This window comes from Phacochoerus africanus, chromosome 5 (genome assembly GCF_016906955.1).
Source record: "Phacochoerus africanus isolate WHEZ1 chromosome 5, ROS_Pafr_v1, whole genome shotgun sequence".
In the NCBI taxonomy this organism is placed as follows: Eukaryota; Metazoa; Chordata; class Mammalia; order Artiodactyla; family Suidae; genus Phacochoerus; species Phacochoerus africanus.
The window spans coordinates 32737749-32757074 of record NC_062548.1 but is presented as its reverse complement, the minus strand read 5'-3'; the positions used below and the strand labels follow the sequence as shown (position 1 = coordinate 32757074).

The 19326-nt window shown below is 51.3% G+C and overlaps 1 protein-coding gene across 5 annotated transcripts in view; it reads right to left on the bottom strand.

Moving 5' to 3' along the window:
- Positions 1 to 16374: 16374 nt before the first annotated feature.
- The window catches only part of MARF1 (meiosis regulator and mRNA stability factor 1), a 47430-nt gene continuing 44478 nt past the window's right edge, over positions 16375 to 19326 (bottom strand). For all 5 annotated transcript variants that reach the window (XM_047780444.1, XM_047780445.1, XM_047780446.1 and 2 more), the window contains one exon: positions 16375 to 19018. In XM_047780444.1, coding sequence (XP_047636400.1) covers positions 18822 to 19018 — 197 coding nt within the window. In that variant the 3' untranslated portion in view covers positions 16375 to 18821. The remainder of the gene's footprint in view (positions 19019 to 19326) is intronic.

Sequence of the window (19326 nt, the reverse complement as noted above, 5' to 3'; positions counted from 1 at the left end):
TATCATCTAGAACTGCTTTCATGCCATAGCAGCAGCGTCGCGTGGTTGCGACAGGGACCAAATGGCCTGCAAATCCTAAAATAATTGCCCTTTAAGAAAAAAAGCTGCCAACCCCCCATCCTAAACTGCCTTGGCTGCCCCCTGTCTTTCCATCTCAGGAAGGAGCATCACCCAGTTGCCAAGATTATGCTAGAACTTGACCTTAACTCCTCTGTTCCTCCTCACATCCGTGCCGCATTTGCAGTGTTGCCCAAACTCGGCCTCTGTCCACTGGGGCCGAATCGAAACTCAGGGACAGAGTTTTGGGCAAAGCAGAAAGGAGTAGCTTTAGTTGCTTTGCCAGGCGAAGGAGGCCACCGCAGGCTGATGCCCTAAAGATGTGCCCCCCTCTGCGGGAGGAGAGTAAGGGGGCTTACGGTCTGGGAGTGGAAAATAGGGCCACGGATCAGGACTGGGGTAGATGCAAGCTTGCGTTCTTCTTCAAAGCTGGTGTTACGTGGCCCCGGGGCGGGTTCTGGTGGTCCTCATTCTGGAGGGAAGGCTTCATCAAAGAGTTGACATCTTTCTTTCATTTGTGGTGATTTTCGTTCACTTGTTGGGGTTTTAGATATTGTTAGGTGCATCCCTTGAGGAGGAAGCAGGACCCTGCCCCTTTGCTGCATGATGGTTTCTGGTCTGCTCTTCCTTTGTCTCTGCCTCCCCCGCTTTCCCTGATTAGCAGCCATTTGAACCTGCCCCGTGGAACGCAGGGAAGCTCAGGAGGTTGAAGGGGGTCTGTTTCCTACAAACCAAGAAACTGGGGACACGGAAAGGCTTTTGTGCCCCGGAGGCCCACAGAGCCCTGCTGGGTTTCATTCGCTTCCACCTCCCAAGTCTCTCTAGAATCTGTCCACAAGGCCGTGCCCTTCCCTCACCCCCACCCCAGTGTTGCCCCATCAGCTTGGGTTTGGTCAACTGCAGCAGCCCCTCCACCAGCCGCCCCAATGCTGGTCATTGCCGCACAGAGCCCGGGTGATGTTCGGAATAATGCAAACCTAATCGTCATTCCGCTCTTCCCAACCATTTCGGAGGAGTTCCTGTTGTGGCTCAGCAGGTTAAGAACCCGACTCGTATCCACGAGGATACAGGTTCGATCCACGGCCTCGCTCTGTGGGTTAAGGATCCGGCGTTGCCGTGAGCTGTGGTGTAGGTCACAGATGCAGCTCAGATCCGGTGTTGCTGTGGCTGTGGTGTAGGCCAGCAGCCGCAATTCCGATTCAACCCCTAGCCTGGGAACTTCCGTGTGCCGCAGGTGCAGCCGTAAAAAGAAAAAGCACAACCATTTCCGAGGCCTCTAAGACCAACCCCATGTTCTTTCCTGGGGTTTCAGAGGCCCTCTCGGATCTGGCCCCTTCCTACATCCCTGGCCTCAGCACACCCCCACCTGCTAGCCCACTTGGATCCCTCTTTGGACGGGGCCCACAGGAAGCTTCTTTGCTTTTTTTGGTTCTTCTGGCCATGCTCCCTGTTTGGCAGCTCTCCTGGCCCTTTCACACAGGATTCCAGCGCCAAGAACGTCTCCGATTCCCCGCCAGCCTTTCTCTACTCCACCTGTGCGCCACTCGGAAGCCAAAATGACCTCCTCACGGTGCAAATCTAACCAGGTGTGTAGCCTCCCCGTTTAAAGCTCTCCTGCCCCTTCCCCTCCATCCTCGCAGTAAAGTCTGGGGGGGGACGACTTGGTTTTCAGAGGCTTCCTCAGTGTAGCCTCCATGTCTCTCCCCCTCCCTTCTTGCTGCTCTGCCAGCTGCAGACCCTCCATCACACCAACACTGAAGGGAACAAAGGGAGCGTCTGGGGAGGAAGAACGAACACCAGGCAAGGTCCAGGAGGGTGTGTACTTGACCCAGAGGTCATGTGACCTTAAGAACGCTATGAAGGAGTTCCCTGGTGGCCTCGTGGTTAAGATCCAGCATTGTCACTCCTGCAGCTCAGGTTCTTGCGGTGGCACAGGTTTGATCCCTGGCCTAGGAACTTCTGCATGCCATGGGTGCAGCCAAAAAAAAAAAAAAAAAGACCTTTTTGAAAAGGGCCTATAGAACTTTGCAGCAGGATAGAGTTGCTAAGTTTTGAATGTTTTAGCAAGGTGCTGGCATGGGAGCAGGATGCATCAGGCAAGGGAGTCCTCCCTTACACACCGTCCCATTGGAGGGAGGGAGGGAAAGCTCATCACTCCTCTTCAGCAGTTGGGGCAGCTGAGGCTCAGAGAGGGAAAGTGACTAGGCCAAGGTCACACAGCACAGAAATGAAAGAGCCAGGACTTGAGTCTGAGAGCTGGGTGAGAGCCCCACCCCCGTGTGTTTATTTCTCACTTCCAGTCCCAGCAGCATCACCGCCCCCATCCCTCTGTTGAGCTGTACTCAATGAGAGGTGAGTCATGGCCCAGCCAGTGGCCGCTGAGCCTCTAATGAACCTTTCTGTTCCCTGGTGGCTGGACAGCCCTGAGCTGCGGGGGCTCAGCAACCAAGCTCATCGGCAGCTTGAGCAGAAGGTGTTACAACGTGCCCAGGGCCACCTGCCAAGACTCAGGACAGCTGGGTGAGCATCAGGGGCTGGGGCGGGACACTCAGGAAAGCTGGTTTGAGGTGCAAGTGTCCGGTCGCTTTTCTGTTCATGAGTTCGCGGATTCCGCTAGTGACTGTGTGGGTACCGCAGAACACAGCGATGAGCTGGGGAGGGACAGTTCTGCCTTCGTGCACCTTACATCCTGGGAGGGAGAACTGACCCCACACAGGAGGGCAGGGGAGACCTCCTCGCCGGTGTTAGGTCTGAACAAAACCCACTGACCAGCAGGATTAGCAGCAAGGAAGGCAAGCTAGAACGTGACCCAGGGCTCCGGCTTGGAGTCAGCCTGCAGGGTTCAGATCCCCCGCACAGAACCTCCCTGTGTGCGCTGGGCCGCTTCCTTCACCTCTCTGGGCCTCGGTGACCAGATCTGTGAAATGGAAAGAAAGGGTTAAACAAAACCATGCCTGGGACGGGGTTAAAGCCAGGCACCTGGGAAAGTGGGTTCTTATCAGCTACATCTGAAGGGAGGAAGCTGGAAAATTGGGAAGCCTGCCCAAGCCTGGCTGTGGTTCCCAGAGGGCTGGAGGCTGGGGATGTGAGGTAAGTCTGCCCCGGGTCCTGCTCCCACGGAGCTGATGGTGAGCAGGGAGTGGACGTGCCGCCACGTGACAAAAGTGGCTGTGACCTGAACGTCAGCCAGGCCCCGTGCCGCATGCTTCCCCACTGTCTGCACCATCCCAGGCGCAGTCCCACAGCCACACCTGACCTTGACGGCACCCACCCCCCCCATCGGCTCTGCACACCCCTCACGTCCTCCCTTCTCCTCCACACTGCCCGGAAGCCACACTGCTCCAGGCCTCCCGCCAGGAAGCCGGTTTTCCAGGATGATGATGGAGGTGGGGAGTAGCATCCCAGCCCCACAAGCCCACGATGACTGGTCTTTGATTCCTATTTCCACCGGCTCTGCCACCGGCCACCCTGTCGCTCACCCTGTGCCCTCTCCACCAGCAGTTTCCCTCTCACTTCTTGGAGCAAGTGGGCTCCCTCCAGCCTTTGCTGGAGGTCAGCCTGCAGGGTTAAGATCCCCCCGGGGGCCTCCCTGTGTGAGCTGGGGCGCTTCGCTCATGTCTCCGGGCTTCGCTCGGTGTCCAGATCTGTGAAATGGAAAGAACTACAGGAGGGTTAAACGAAACCATGTGGGGGAAGGGGTCAGAGCAAGGAACTTGGTAAAGTGGATTATTGCGCTTAGGGAAGCCTGGAATGCATTCCCCTTTGCATTTCCAGAGAAGCCTCAGCTGTGCGGCTGACCCACCCACAACCAAGAGTCATTTCTGTCCTGAAGAGATTCACGTGGCTCCTCCTCTCCCAGGAGAGGCTGCAGCATCAGGTTTGGGTTGTAATGAGGAATTGTGGGCTCCCTCCGCTGCACTGGGATGGGGTGAGCACAGAGGCTGCGGGAACGTGGGAGGAGGCGGCTGAGAGAGGCTGGGGTGCGGGAATGCCCCTCTGGGGGGACACGTCTCAGCCAGGAGACGTGGCAGGGAGAGGAGGGTGGAGGAGGCGTGCAGGGTGGTGTGGGGGCAGGAGGGTTGCCCACTCAGAGGGCTCGCCTGTGCCGTGGGAACCTCCCGGTGCCCCTCTCTGTTCCTTGTGCGGAACGGGAGCTCTCTGTATTAGGATTTGTTAAAACGAAATTCAACTAAATTGTAAAGATCTTAGTGGCTTTACTTCATGACTCATGAGTCAGGCAGCATCTAACCCAGCAGATAGAAAGGAGCTCTGAGGGGCTGTACAAAGTGAGATGTTTATAGGCTGAAGGGAGCAGGACAAGGAAGTTATGTTTGGCCAAAAAATGGGTTAGTTGTGGCAAGGTCTCCTCCCTTTAGGAGACGGCAGGGTCTGTCAGTCAGATTACCTCACTAGCGCCGATCCGGTGACTCCTGATCAGCTTGTTTAAGATCCCATTCCTGGGAGCGGCTGAACCTGTAGTGAAGTCTTGGTTTGGTGATGAGGGGCTTGGCATAAGTGGCTCCATCTGGGGCCGATTATCCTGTATTTAACAGATCTTTTGGGTTGTCAAAGACCAAAATGGAAGCCAAACAGGCACAAAATAAGAGCATTTCCTGGCTCCTGGGCTGGGATGTCCTGAGATCCAGGATACCAGTGGGTCTAGGGATTTAAACCATGTCACCTGGACCTGTTGTCCGTGTCTGCACCCTCTCTATCCTGTCTCCCTCATGTAGGCTCTGTCCTCGTGTGGCCCCCGCTACAGGTCCCCAAACAATCCAATGATCCCAACAAAAATGCCAGCCTGGAGTCTCCCAGGCCTGGCTAGCATGGTTACATGCCCAGCCCAGAATCGCTTGCTGGACCAGGGGGTGCAGGTCTCTGCTTAGCCAAGCCGGGGTCCAGAGTCTGACCCTGCACAGGGTTGGGGAGGGGAGGGGAAGTGATTATGTCAGCCCAGGTGTGCCAGTAGAGGAGTGATGTTGGGAAGTTAAAAACAAGTGTCTGGAGTTCCCTTTGTGGCGCAGCGGAAACTAATCCGACTGGGAACCATGAGGTTGTGGGTTCGATCCCTGGCCTTGCTCAGTGGGTTAAGGATCTAGCTGTTGCCATGAGCTGTGGTGTAGGTCGAAGATGCAGCCGGATCCTGTGTGGCTGTGGCTGTGGTGTAGGCTGGCAGCTATGGCTCTGATTCAACCTATAGCCTGGGAAACTCCATATGCCAAAGGTGTGGCCCTAAAAAGCAAAAAAAAAAAAAAAAAAAAAAAAACGGAAACCCCCTCCCCCCTCCAAGAATCAAACATCTGCTGCCTTTTAGGGAAACAGGCTTTCGGAGAAGGGCAGGGATTTGCTAAGGTCACCAGCAAGCTCACCAAAGCTAGGACAGAACTCAGAGCCCCCAGTCTGACTCAGGGCTCTGGGTCCCTCGTCCCTCCGATGTGACAACAACTCAGGCCTGAAAGAAAGCATCGTTGCCGGGCCTGTCCATCCCCTGGAGGCCCCTGGCGTGCTCTCGGCTTGCCTCCCTCAAGGGCTGTATGTTCACATTTGAGCAGCAGCATTTACCCACGTGAAGCACAGCCTGTGCATTAGGCAGGAAGAAATCCCTCAGGAAGCCTTTCTGTGGCTTCAGGCTCTGAGCATCTCTGAGCCTGCCTGCCTCCACTTTTGGCCTCAACCCCCAGAGAGGCCCAGGAGTCTGTTCAATAATATTAAGATGATTTTTTATTTTGAAATAATTTCAAACTTACAGAAGTTGCCTTTAAAACAGTACCAAGAGTCCCTGTATAGCTTTTGACTCAGAGTCACTGATTGCTGGTATTTTGCTGCGTCTGCCCTATCACTCTTCTCTGCACGCTTGCTTTTTTTCCAAGAATGATTTTAGTTGCAGACATAATGTCACTCACCCTTAAATCCTTCAGCGTATTTGAAGAACAAAGATTCTGAGAGTTTCTGTTATGGCTCATCAGTAACGACCCCGACTAGTATCCATGAGGACGCAGGTTCAATCCCTGGCCTTGATCAGTGGGTTAAGGATCCGATGTTGCCGTGAGTTGTGGTGTAGGTTGCAGACGCGGCTTGGATCTGGCGTGGCTGTGCTTGTGGCTGTAGCTGGCAGCTGTAGCTCCAGTTTGACCCCTAGCCTGGGAACTTCCGTATGCCTCAGGTGTGGCCCTTAAAAAAAACAAAAAAGAGGAGTTCCCGTCGTGGCGCAGTGGTTAACGAATCCGACTAGGAACCATGAAGTTGCGGGTTCCGTCCCTGCCCTTGCTCAGTGGGTTAACGATCCGGCGTTGCCATGAGCTGAGGTGTAGGTTGCAGATGCGGCTCGGATCCCGCATTGCTGTGGCTCTGGCGTAGGCTGGTGGCTACAGCTCCGATTCAACCCCTAGCCTGGGAACCTCCATATGCCGCGGGAGCGGCCCAAGAAATAGCAACAACAACAACAGCAACAAAAAAGACAAAAGACAAAAAAAAAAAAAAAAAGAACATGCGTTCTCTTTCCTACTGCAGACCACTTCTCAAAGTCCGATGACACAATACTGTTATCTAGCACTGACATTTTATTGATTGTCCCAATATTTTCCATAATGGCAATTCTCCTATGCTGTACGGGATAGAGAGCATAGGAGAATTCCTGGTCCAGGAAAAAGTTCGCCTTTTGTTGCCCATCTTTTTTTTTTCTTTTTTTCTTTTTTTTCTTATTTAGGGCCATACTTGTGACACATGGAGGTTCCCAGGCTAGGGGTCCAATTGAAGCTACAGCAGCTACACCACAGCCACAGCAGTGCGGGATCCAAGCCACATCTGTAATCTGCGCCACAGCTCATGGCAATGCCAGATCCTTAACCCACTGAGCGAGGCCAGGGATCGAATCCCCATCCTCATGGATCCTGGTTGGGTTCGATAACCGCTGAGCCAGGACGGGAACTCCTGCCTGTATCTTTAACTTCCTTCAGTCTTGGTGTCTTTCATGACACTGACAGTTTTGAAGAGCCTTGGGCCAGTGGTTTTGTTAGCAGCCTGGACCCTTGAATTCTATAACCAGTAGAAATTGATAAGAGGCCAGAAGGAGGAATTCAGGCAAGGCTGCAGCAGGATGGAATGAAAACAAATAGCAGGTGCCCTTGTGCCTTCCCCAAGGGTAGGTGAGGTGGTTCCTTAAATGGGGTGAGTGTGGGGGCAGATGGGTGGGTAGGGCTGGAGGGGCCACTCAGGGGGTCTGCCCACCCCCTTGGTGGTGCCGTGTGCGGGGATCACTCATAGTCACCATAGTAACCTGTTTTTGCTCTTGGCATCTCAGAAGTGTTGGTTGGTTGGTGGCCTTTTTGTCTCTTATTGTTCATAATTGCCCCAACTGCTGCTGTGTATGGTTGTTGAGTCCCTTATGGTTTCTTTGTGTTCTGTTGCTCATGGAGGAGATGTTTCTCCCGGGGCAAGCACTGCATCAGAGGGTCCCAGGTCCCAGCCTATACCAGTTTTAGGCTACAGCCTGCATTTTATTTTATTTAAAATTTTTTTTTGGGTCTTTTTGCTTTTTCTAGGGCCACTCCTGCAGCAGATGGAGGTTCCCAGGCTAGGGTCTAATCGGAGCTGTAGCTGCTGGCCTACACCACAGCAACCCCAGATCTGAGCCACGTCTGCAACCTTCACCACAGCTGACGGCAACACCAGATCCTTAACCCACTGAGCGAGGCCAGGGATCGAACCCGCAACCTCATGGTTCCCAGTCAGATTCGTTAACCACTGAGCCACGATGGGAACTCCAGCCTGCATTTTATTTTTATGTTTTTATTTTTATTTTTGGGGGCTGCACCCATGGCATATGGAGGTTCCCAGGATAGGGCTCGAATCGGAACTGCAGCTGCCAGCCTACACCACAGCCACAGCTACATGGGGTCTGGGCTGTATTCGCAACCTACACCATAGCTCACAACAACTCAGGATCCTTAACGCACTGAGCAAGACCAGGGATTGAACCTGTGTCCTCATGGATTCTAGTCAGGTTCATTACCACTGAGCCACAACGGGAATTCACACAACCTGTATTTTAAACATTTTCTCTGGTGATTGCGATACCCTCTCCGATTTGAGAACCACCACCCTGGAGGGGTCTCCCTGTCAGAGCCTCAGTGTCCTGCTGCAGTGGGGCAGGCAGGAAGGTATAGCTGGGCTGTCTCTTACTCATCAGGGTCCCCACACCTGCCTCAGTGCCTGGCACCCAGGGGGTGCTCAGTAAGACTGGACTCGGGAGCTGTGTAGACCAGGGCTGGAGCTGTGCCATGGAGTGACTTGGGCAGTGGCTCAGCCTCTCCAGCGTCACTTTCCCCGTCTGGAACCTCAGCATCGGGGCGGAGGGTGGTTGGATGTGTTGGTCTGTAAAGCTCTGCAGCTTCAAACTGTGGTCCTTGAGCCTCAGAAGGTTGAGCCAGGAAACCCTTTTCCTCCCACACCAGGAGCTGGATTGCATATCTTAAGCTTCCTATGTTAGTCACTCAGCTGCAACAAATACAGATGAATTTACGGATCACCTAGGAGGCAGAGGGAGTTCCTGTTGTGGCTCAGCGGTAACGAATTGACTAGTATCCATGAGGACACGGGTTCGATCCCTGGCCTTGCTCAGTGGGTTAAGGATCCAGTGTTCCCATGAGTTGTGGTGTAGGCTGCAGACACAGCTCGGATCTGTCATCGCTGTGGCTGTGGTGTAGGCCGGCAGCTGCAGCTCCGATTAGACCCCTAGACTAGGAACCTCTATATGCTGTGGGTGCGGCCCTAAAAAGACAAAAATAAGAATAAAAATAGGTTGAGACTATGACTTGCTTCCAATGAATGGAAGTTGGCAAAGATGATGGGAAGTCATTCCCTTGATCCGGCATCATGAAATGAGTCTCCCTCTTTTTTTTTTTTTTTTTTTTTGTTGTTGTTGTTGCTATTTCTTGGGCCGCTCCCGCAGCATATGGAGGTTCCCAGGCTAGGGGTCGAATCGGAGTTGTAGCCACCGGCCTACGCCAGAGCCACAGCAACGCGGGATCCGAGCTGTGTCTGCAACCTACACCACAGCTCACGGCAACGCCGGATCACCAACCCACTGAGCAAGGGCAGGGACCGAACCCGCAACCTCATGGTTCCTAGTCGGACTCATTAACCACTGCGCCACGACGGGAACTCCCCTGAGTCTCCCTCTTAGCAGACTGGAAGTTCTCCTTGCTGGCCTGATGAACTAGGCTGCCGTTCTGAGGAAGCCCATGTCGCTGGGTACTGTGCACAGCCTCCAGGGTTTGCATGTGGGTTTCAGCTGACAGCCAGCAGAACCTGGGGCCTCAGTCAGGAGAGGGGCATGGGGGAGGGTCAGCAGGGGTCAGGCCTCGGAGTCAGTGTGCAGAACGTCACTGGTTTCCCCATGTACAGAAATGAAACAGGAATTCTAGGGAGTTCCCATTGTGGCTCAGAGGGTTAAGAAACCAATTAAATCCATGAGGATGCAGGTTGGATCCCTGGCCTCACTCAGTGGGTTAAGGATCCAGTGTTGCCGTGAGCTTTGGTGTAGGTCACAGATGTGGCTTGGATCTGGCTTTCCTGTGGCTGTGGTGTAGGCTGGTGGCTATGGCTCTACTTCGACCCCTCTCCTGGCAACTTACATATGCCAGGGGTGCATCCCTAAAAAGACAAAAAAAAAAAAAAAAAACAGGAAACAGGAATTCTACTTTATTTTTCCTTTATTTTTTTGGCCACACCTTCAACATATGGAAGTTCCTGGGCCAGGGATCAAACCCATTGCTTGCAGTGACAAAGTTGGATACTTAATGCACTATACCACAAGGGAACGCCTTTATTTAAAAATTTTTTTTTATTGAAATATAATTGATTTACAATGTTGTGTTATTTCAGGAATACAACAAACTGGTTCAGTTTTTTAAAATATATATATATACATATAAAATACATTAAAAAAATCCTTTTCCATTATAGGTTATTACGAGATGGTGAATATAGTTCCCTATGCTGTACAGTAGGTCCTTGTTAGCTGTTTTATATACAGCAGTGTGTATATGGTGTTTATCCCAAACTCCTAATGTATCCCTCCCCAACTATGGGTACTGTTTTATTTTATTTTATTTTTCTTTTTGTCTTTTTGTTGTTGCTATTTCTTGGGCCGCTCCCGCGGCATATGGAGGTTCCCAGGCTAGGGGTTGAATCGGAGCTGTAGCCACCGGCCTACACCAGAGCCACAGCAACGCGGGATCCGAGCCGCGTCTGCAACCTACACCACAGCTCACGGCAACGCCGGATCATTAACCCACTGAGCAAGGGCAGGGACCGAACCTGCAACCTCATGGTTCCTAGTCGGATTTGTTAACCACTGCGCCACAACGGGAACTCCAGGGTACTGTTTTAAAATAAAGAAACAGAGTTCCTGTTGTGGTGCAGCAGAAATGCATCTGACTAGTATCCACGAAGATGTGAGTTCGATCCCTGGCCTCGATCAGTGGGTCGGGGATCTGGCGTTGTCATGAGCTGTGGTGTAGGTCACAGTCTCGGCTCGGATCCTGCGTTGCTGTGGCGGTGGTGTAGGCTGGCAGCTGGAGTAGGTCTCATTTTGACTCCTAGCCTGGGAACTTTCATATGCCATGGGGAGGGAGGGAGGGAAGGAAGGAAGGAAAAAGAGAGAAATAGAATATTGGGATGTTAACTTGCCCAAAGTTAGAGTTGTAGTAAGTAGCAGAACCAGTTTTCAAATTCAGATCTTTTATTATCTCAACAGCCATTTGCTTCATGTATTCTTTCTCTTCCGTCTGTATCCTCCAACTAATTGACTTTCTGCTACAGGGAGTTTTGCAAACACTCAATATACTGGAACTTAGGGTGCAGTCCAACAGCCCAAGTTCATATGATAACACATATGAAGTACCCAGCCGGTGCCTTTCCAGGGTCAGCAGTTTGTAGACAGAAGCTGTTAGTCCCTGGCTACCTCCACCCCCCATTTCCTTCCTTCCTTCTATTTATTTATTTAAAATTTTTTATTAAAGTATAGTTGATTTACAATGTTATCTTCTGTTGTACAGAAAAATAACTCATATTTTTTTCCATAATATTTTCCATCATGGTTTAGCAATGTTGGGTTGGTTTGTTTGCTTGCTTGCTTTTTAGGGCTGCACCTGTGGCACCAGGAGGTTCCCAGGCCAGGGGTCTAATTGGAGCTGCGGCCACTGGCCTACACTACAGCCGCAGCAAAGCCAGATCCAACCTGCGTTTGCGACCTACACCACAGCTCACAGCGATACCGGATCCTTAACCCACTGAGCGAGGCCAGGGATCAAACCCACAACCTCATGCTTCTGCTGCGCCATGACAGGAACTCCATAGATGTTGAATTTTATCAAATGCTTTTTATGCATCTATTGAGATTATCATGTGGTTTTTGTCCTTTCTTTTGTTGATGTGGTGTATCACAGTGATTGGCATATGCTGTAACATCATTGTCACCCTAGGATGAATCCAACTTCAGCATTGTGTGTGATCTTTTTTGTGTTGTCGGATTCAATTTGCTAATATTTTGTTGAGAATTTTTGCATCTATATTCATCAAAGACATTGGCCTATAGGAGTACCCATTTGTGGCTCAGTGGGTTAAGAACCCAACACAGCGTCCATGAGGATGTGGGTTTAATCCCTGACCTTGCTCAGTGGGTTAAGGATCTTGTGTTGCCAAAACCCATGGCATAGGTTGCAGATGTGGCTTGGATCCAGTGTTGCTGGTTGCTGTGGCTGGCAGCTGCAGCTCTGATTCAACCCCTAGCCCAGAAACTTCTATATGTCATGGATGTGGCCCTAAAAAAAAAAAAAAAAAAAGTACTGGCTGGTACTTTTCTTTTTTGGTAGTGCCTTTTGTTTTGGTATCAGGGTGATGGTGGCTTCATACAGTGTTTTGGAGAGTGTTCTTTCCTCTTCAGTCTTTTGGGAGAGTTTTGAGTAAGACAGATATAAGTTCTTTGTATGTTTGGTGGAATTCCCCAGTGAAGCTGTCTGTCTTGGACTTGTGTTTGATAAAGGCTTGCTTTCTTTTTCTTTTTCTTCCTACCGGCCTTTCTTTCACCCAGCCTGTGCCAGATCCAATGAAGGACTGCAGTAGTCCCACACCTGGACCCGCTCTGGGAGAGCAGACCCTGGCCTGGCCCAGCCCCTGCACGCACATGTCCCCAAAGCCCACAGTGCTAAGGCCAGACATGCCCTCGGCGCGGGAGCACCCGCTGTCTAGATGTCCCGCAGGCACGGAACTGACAAAGTCAGCAGTGGACGTGGAAATCCACAGCTGGTGCAGCTGCAAGGAGAGATTTCCGCCTTGCTTCCTAAGTTGTGCACAGCCCCACCTCTGCAAGTGGGCAACCTGCTGGTGTCTGTTCCTGGGCCTGCTCTCCTGGGGCCCACGGAGGCAGGGGCTGCCTCGGAGAAAGAGGCTGCTCTGGCAGCCCCACACCACCCTTTGTGCACCACTTAACAATGCTTTGCTTCTCTGGCAGCCCTGGCTGCTCCCTGGAATGCTCCCTGTCATGGCTGTACCACACTCCATAACCCCTTCATGCAGTCTCCACACAGCCAAGCCCAATCCTCTCCCTAGGCCTGTCCTCTAAACCGCATGCTCTGGGGTTCCCACTGTGGTTCAGCAGGTTAAGAATCTGACGAGGAGCTCCCATTGTGGCTCAGTGGTAACGAACCCAACTAGTATCCGTGAGGTGGGTTCGATCCCTGGCCTCGCTCAGTGGGTTAAGGATCTGGCATTGCCGTGGGCTGTGGTGTAGGTCGCAGATGTGGCTCGGATCTGGTGTTGCTGTTGCTGTGGCGGTGGTGTACGCTGGCAGCTGCAGCTCCAATCCGACCCCTAGCCTGGGAACCTCCATATGCCGTGGGTGAGGACATTAAAAAAGATAATGAAATTTTTTTTTCATTTGAAAATAATCAAACCCCATGCTCCAGTACCCAGCCACTGCTCATCTCAGGCTGGGGCACACAGGGTGACGGCAGAGACTTTCTGGGCAGGTCCCTCCCTGTTCCGCCTGCCACAAACCAGTGTGGTGCTCTCCTCCGAGCCCAGCTGGTCTTGCCGGTGACGAGGCTTTCCAGGGTGCACATGACCCTCTCCTCTCCTTCAGCTCCTTCCCAGGGGCGCAGGTCCCATCCTGCTTCCTTTCTTTTGGTCTTACCTGGTTACGTGGAGGTCGTCCTTGGCCTTTCAGGTGTTTGAGGCTTTTTGCTCGTCGTGTTCCGTAGGTGTTCTCTGAGGACCGTTCCATTTGTAGATGTATTCTTTTAATCTATTTTTTTCACGTAGTTTTATTGGAGGATAGTTGATCTGCAACATTCTATGTAGTGTTTTTTTTGTTTGTTTTTTTCCTTTCCTTTTTTAGGGCCGTACCCACAGCATATGGAGGTTCCCAGGCTAGGGGTTGAATGGGAGCCATGGCAATGCCAGATCCTAGCTGCATCCACGAACTGCTCGGGGAGGCCAGGCATCAGGCCTGCAACCGCATGGATACTAGTTGGTTCTTAACCCACTGAGCCACAACAGGAACCCCTGCAGATGTGTTTTTGATGTATCTGTGGGAGGAGGTGAGTTCCCTGTTCAACTCCTCTTCTGTCTTGACTGTGAGTCCTTCCCCTTCCGTGGGATTCTACTTTAGAAAAGAGATTTCTTTTCCGAAACTTCTTTCCTGGTTCCATGTCTGGCCGAGCCACACCAGGCACAGCGGCTACTACACCGAGGCCTGTCCCCCGCAGCCTGTGGGTGGATCTGTCTGCTTGCACTGTGACGTCAGGTCCAAGGGGGAAGGGGTGGGAGCAGGGGTTCCCCACGCCAGGAAGGCTTTTGGGCAGAGGTGGAGGACCACGCGCGCCGCTGCAGTGCCCCCAGGTGGCTCACCAACTTGGGATGGGGTGCCCAGCCGCTGGGTCCTTAGCTTCAACTACAGACGTCTCTTCTCCTTTCCTTCTCTGGGCCCTCAATTCCCCACTTCCAAATCTCTCCTTCCTGGGAATCCTTCATCTTGCTGAGGAACGTTCTGGCCCTAGATCTCTCTTTTCCTGGCTGTGCCTGTGGCACGTGGACGTTCCTGGCCAGGGACTGAACCCGCACCATAGCCGTCCTCAGAGCCACACTGCAGTGACAATGCCAGGTCCTTAACCCACTGCACGACAAGGGAACTCCCTGGCCCTAGATCTCTGAGCTCCTCGCCCCACAGCTGAATGGTGAAGGGCTCACTTTCCCACCAGTTCTATAATTTGCTGACTGCATTCCATAGGCAACCGCTTTCCTCATATTCCCATGTAAACTGTGCCCCCACAGCTGCCTACCTCCCAGGGAGAGGCTGGACCCTTGGCCTTGAAAGCATTAATCCAGGGAGTTGCTGTCATGGCTCAGGGGTAATGAACCTGACTAGTATCCATGAGGATGCAGGTTTGATCCCTGGCCTCACTTAGGTGTTGCCATGAGCTGTGGTAGACCAACAGCTGTGGCACCAATTCCACCCCTAACCTGGGAATTTCCATATGCTGTGGGTGTGGTCCTAAAATTTTAGACCAAAAATAATAATAATAATCCCAACGAGCCAACTGGACCAGTCTTTGCTGCATCTCTCCCCGAAGAGTGGAGTTAGGCTGATACTGTCATCGTATCAGCAGCCAGGAGATGGGCCAGCACAAGCCTGAAGTCAAGCAGCGCAGGAGGGCGTGAGGTCCAGTGACAGAGACCTCGCTGACCGCTGGTTTGTGGAGTAGAGTCAGGGTTCTTCCTCTCCAGACCCAGAGCCCTCTGTGACCCATTCCTACCTGCAGAGCAAACGGGGGCTACAGCAGGTCCCTGCAGCAGGAGAGGCAGGGATGCCTCGATGACTCAGCTTCGGCCCACACGAAGCAGCTAGAAACTCGAAGAGGTAAGTCCCAAAGCACGAAGCTCCTCACGGTGAGGTGTCAGCTGTGCACCTGGAGGCGGGTCCTGGACAGTCGCATCCATCTCCTCCGTGTGGACAGGTCTGTGGTCCCTCTGTGTCTGCCAGGCTGCCATTTCCAGACCAGATGGGAAACGCACAAAGATAAAGGCAACACCCTGTCTCAACCCCTATATCTTCCAAACCTTCGCTTCCAAACCACTCTGAAGGGGCACGGTGGCCGTTCAGGTCTCCTGGCACAAGCTGGCTCTCGTGAAATAAGTTTTGAGAGGATCGCCACAAGAGTCTTTTAATAGTGAACTTTCAAAAACACTGCTCATCAGCAAGCAGTTCACCCTGACATTCAGGTCTCTTCTGATCCTTTCAAAATCTTGAGAGGGGGCTGGAGAGCAGGTGGGAGTCATGCTCTCAGGAAAAGTGCTTCGCAATGGAATCTGTGAAAAGAAGTCTTTTCCAAATAGCTTTATTCATTTTTTTTTTTGTCTTTTTGCTATTTCTTTGGGCCGCACTCGCGGCATATGGAGGTTCCCAGGCTAGGGGTCGAATCGGAGCTGTAGCCACCGGCCTACACCAGAGCCACAGCAACGTGGGATCCGAAGCCGCGTCTGCAACCTACACCACAGCTCACGGCAACGCCGGATCGTTAACCCACTGAGCAAGAGCAGGGACCGAACCCGCAACCTCATGGTTCCTAGTCGGATTCGTTAACCACTGCGCCACGACAGGAACTCCCAAATAGCTTTATTCAAAAAGCACGCCTGGCAGTGACCAAGACCGTGGTGGCCTGCAAAACAGATGTTCTTTCACAGGGACAGCCGTCCTAGGAATCATCCCAGGAGTTCTGGAACCAAAGGGTATTTGTGATTCTTTTTCCCACAGGGATTTTAAGTGAGAGCAAGGCTGGAAACCCAGAGGGGCCTGACCACCGAGAGCCAGGAGTCTAGTCACCTGCCAGCACCAGATGCCAAATTCACAGGGGCTCTAAAAGGTCAGAGTAATCGGCCCTCCACCCCACAGGTTCTCAGAAGGGCTAAGAAGCTGGGGGAACCCAAAATGAAAAGATGACAGAACCTGGAGTTCCCGTCATGGCGCAGTGGTTAACGAACCCGACTGGGAACCAGCGGTTGCAGGTTCGATCCCTGACCTTGCTCAGCAGGTTAAGGATCCTGCGTTGCCATGAGCTGTGGTGTAGGTCGCAGACGCGGCTCGGATTCCGCGTTGCTGTGGCTCTGGTGTAGGCCGGTGGCTACAGCTCCGATTCGACCCCTAGCCTGGGAACCTCCATAGGCCAAGGGAGCTGCCCTAGAAAAAAAAAAAAAGACCCTGACTTGTTTAGAATCCCTCCCCTCAAACAAACAAAACACTCACTTGGAAAACGCAAGTTAGATGCCTGCTTGTAAAGTTTATTGACAACTGTTTGGTCCCAACACACAAAATAGCACTTGAACCACAAAAAAAAAAAAAAAAAAAAAGTGTTCAAACAAAGTAGACAGTTAAGAAAAACAGCTCTTCCCCCAAGTCTAATCAAAAACAAAACAGTGCAAGATGGGAAAGGGGGTTTGGGTGATAACTTTTTTTTTTTTTTTCTTAACAGATAAATCTAATCTGGTACCTCTTTCCACCCAGAAACAAAGAATTTCATTGTCTTCATTCTCATACATCATTTTGTCACATCATTCAATTAATAAGCCTCTGGATAAAAAAATAGCAATCGGACTGGCCTGCGCAGAGTACAGGACGAACACAGCGCGCTCTGCCGTATTCTCACATCTTCCAACAGCGACGGTCAGTCACACACACACACACACGTCCCCAGGCTGACTGGTGACTCCAGCGAACGGTTCCGCCACACTCACACGACAGCGCACACCTCCGGTCTCTTCTTTGTCTGTTGCCCAAAGAAGCTGCTCTTTGAGGCGGCTCCTAGTGACTTGTAATGGTGCCTCTTAGGTTTTGCACGTCCGCAGCTCTTTACCTGCGTGCAAAACTCGAGTCCACGTGTGCAAACTCAGCCTTATGAAATCTCAGGATAAGGCCACTGATGTTCTCAACACCAACCTAGTCACATTGTTTAAAAGCTTCTTAAAAAAAAGTGCACCTCTGCATTTTACCTCCTGTCACGCTATGTCTGTAGAGGAAATGCCTTCGCAGGATTCAGTGTCGTGACACCTAGAAGGCTTTCCCAGGGCGGGGGCCCTCAGGTTGGGCCTTGGCTGAGAACTGGGAATCACTGGCTTCATCTAAAAGGTTTGGGGAACAAAAAACTTCCTGGTTAAAAAAAAAACCAAAAACCTCTCGATAGCCTTTATTTTGTGGCATTTTATCAAAATGCTGGCTATGAAATCAGAGCCCATTTTCTGGCTTTCTAGAAGTTACAAAACATAAACATTTCCCCCAGAGAAACCCTCTAACTCGTGGAAGACCTTAAGCCAACAGGTTCTCTCTGCTCTATGAATGCATCCGCCTTTTTGCCCAACAAATACAACCCATTGTAAATGTCAGGTTTCTCCAGGAGGCGTGAGAGGCCGCCCGTCCCCGGATGCCTCAGCCACCTCGAGGCGAAGGTCATTCCACAGGGCAGTGCTCCCTCAAAAGGCTGGCTTTTCCCCAAGGCCAACGTCCGACACCAGACAAAAACCCAAACATGCTTCCAACAGCGAGAAGTAACAGTAAAAGCAGACACTATTAAAAGACACGGCGCTGACAGACACAAACGCACACAAAGCTTCCCACCGAGCAAAACCAGCTTAAAAATCACAAATACAAGGTTAAGTTGATCAACCTTGGCCTTCCTCCGTAGAGATAGAATTTCCGTCTCTTCCTACTGGAAAGAGTATCGATATCACTCCTGTTAAAGCACCTCCCTCCTCGGCTCTGATTTGTAATTTATGCATTTAATGCATATTTTAGAAAATCAGATTCTCTTCCCAACACGGCCTCTCGACACACAGTCATGTGTGTTGGAATTCCAATGCTGACTTTGAACCCAGGACGCCAAGACCATCGCCTCTGCCTTAACCTAATCCACATCAAACTGGAACTTAACATAAAAGGGAAGCTTAAAACATCCTCGACGTTCTAGAAAGCTCCTAAATGGAACTCCAAAGTGGAAGCATTTTAAAAAAATTGGTGATGAAGCCAGACTTGTCAACTACAGACATAGTGAAATAAAAAACAAGGCACGCTTACAAGTCACGGGGAAGCCAGGAGCCTTCGACATCCAACCTGACAACACCATCCCCGCCTCGCCCACCCTTCTCCTTCAGTGTGTGATCACGCAGGACCACTGACCAGGCTTTGCTTCAGTGACACCTCATGCATTTGATTAATACTGTCTGGAAACATCAGTGAGCCAAGGCTTATTAGAGACTACGCTATGCTACATGTTAAGATTTTGCCACTGATGTGGCTTAATGGAAGTAAAACCACTTCCTTCCAGCTGAATTCTCACTGCTGTCTGCTTACGGAACACCATTATACTTCATAATAATTAAGAAAAATTTGTTAAAATATATTAAGGATGCTTTAACAAATGCCAGAATTTTTTTTTTTCCCCCAAATAACTGAGGGTGGGGGGGAGGGGAGAGAGAAAGAAAAACTTCAGCTCAAAGCCGTGTTCAACGTAAAAGAAACAAAACATTATGGAACATGTCTAAAGAAGAAGTAAGTGGTTTCTGGGGGGTTTTCATTAAAACAGAAAAGGCTATGTTTTTTGAACCCGCTTTTGTGTGCAGAATCAGACAGCGTTTTCCCATCCTAATTCTATGTTCAAAACGAGAGTCAAAGCTTGGTTATAGGTGCAAAGGAAAAGTTGGCTGCCAATTTTACTCTATTTTTGGGCTGCTTTTTGGCTGGGCTTTCCACCGGGTCCTTGCTGAGCAGGGACCCCAGGGGTTTCCGAGGAGGGGCAGGGAGGCACTGGGACAGCTGCTGAGACGCCAGGCGAGCTGGAATCAGAGGGCAGGTTTTCGTTCTTGATTGGCATTGGAATTTCAATTTTCTCTTCTTGGTTTAAAATCAAAATTTCTGGAAACACAGGAAAGCAAATAGATTCAGTTTTGTGACCTACAGGAAATGCTGGTCTTCAGTTTTCTTTCTTTTTTTTTTTTTTTTTTGTCTTTTTGCTGTTTCTTTGGGCCGCTTCTGCGGCATATGGAGGTTTCCAGGCTAGGGGTCAAATCGGAGCTGTAGCTACCCGCCTACGCCAGAGCCACAGCAACAAGGGACCCGAGCTGCATCTGCAACCTACACCACAGCTCACGGCAACGCCGGATCGTTAACCCACTGAGCAAGAGCAGGGACCGAACCTGCAACCTCATGGTTCCTAGTCAGAT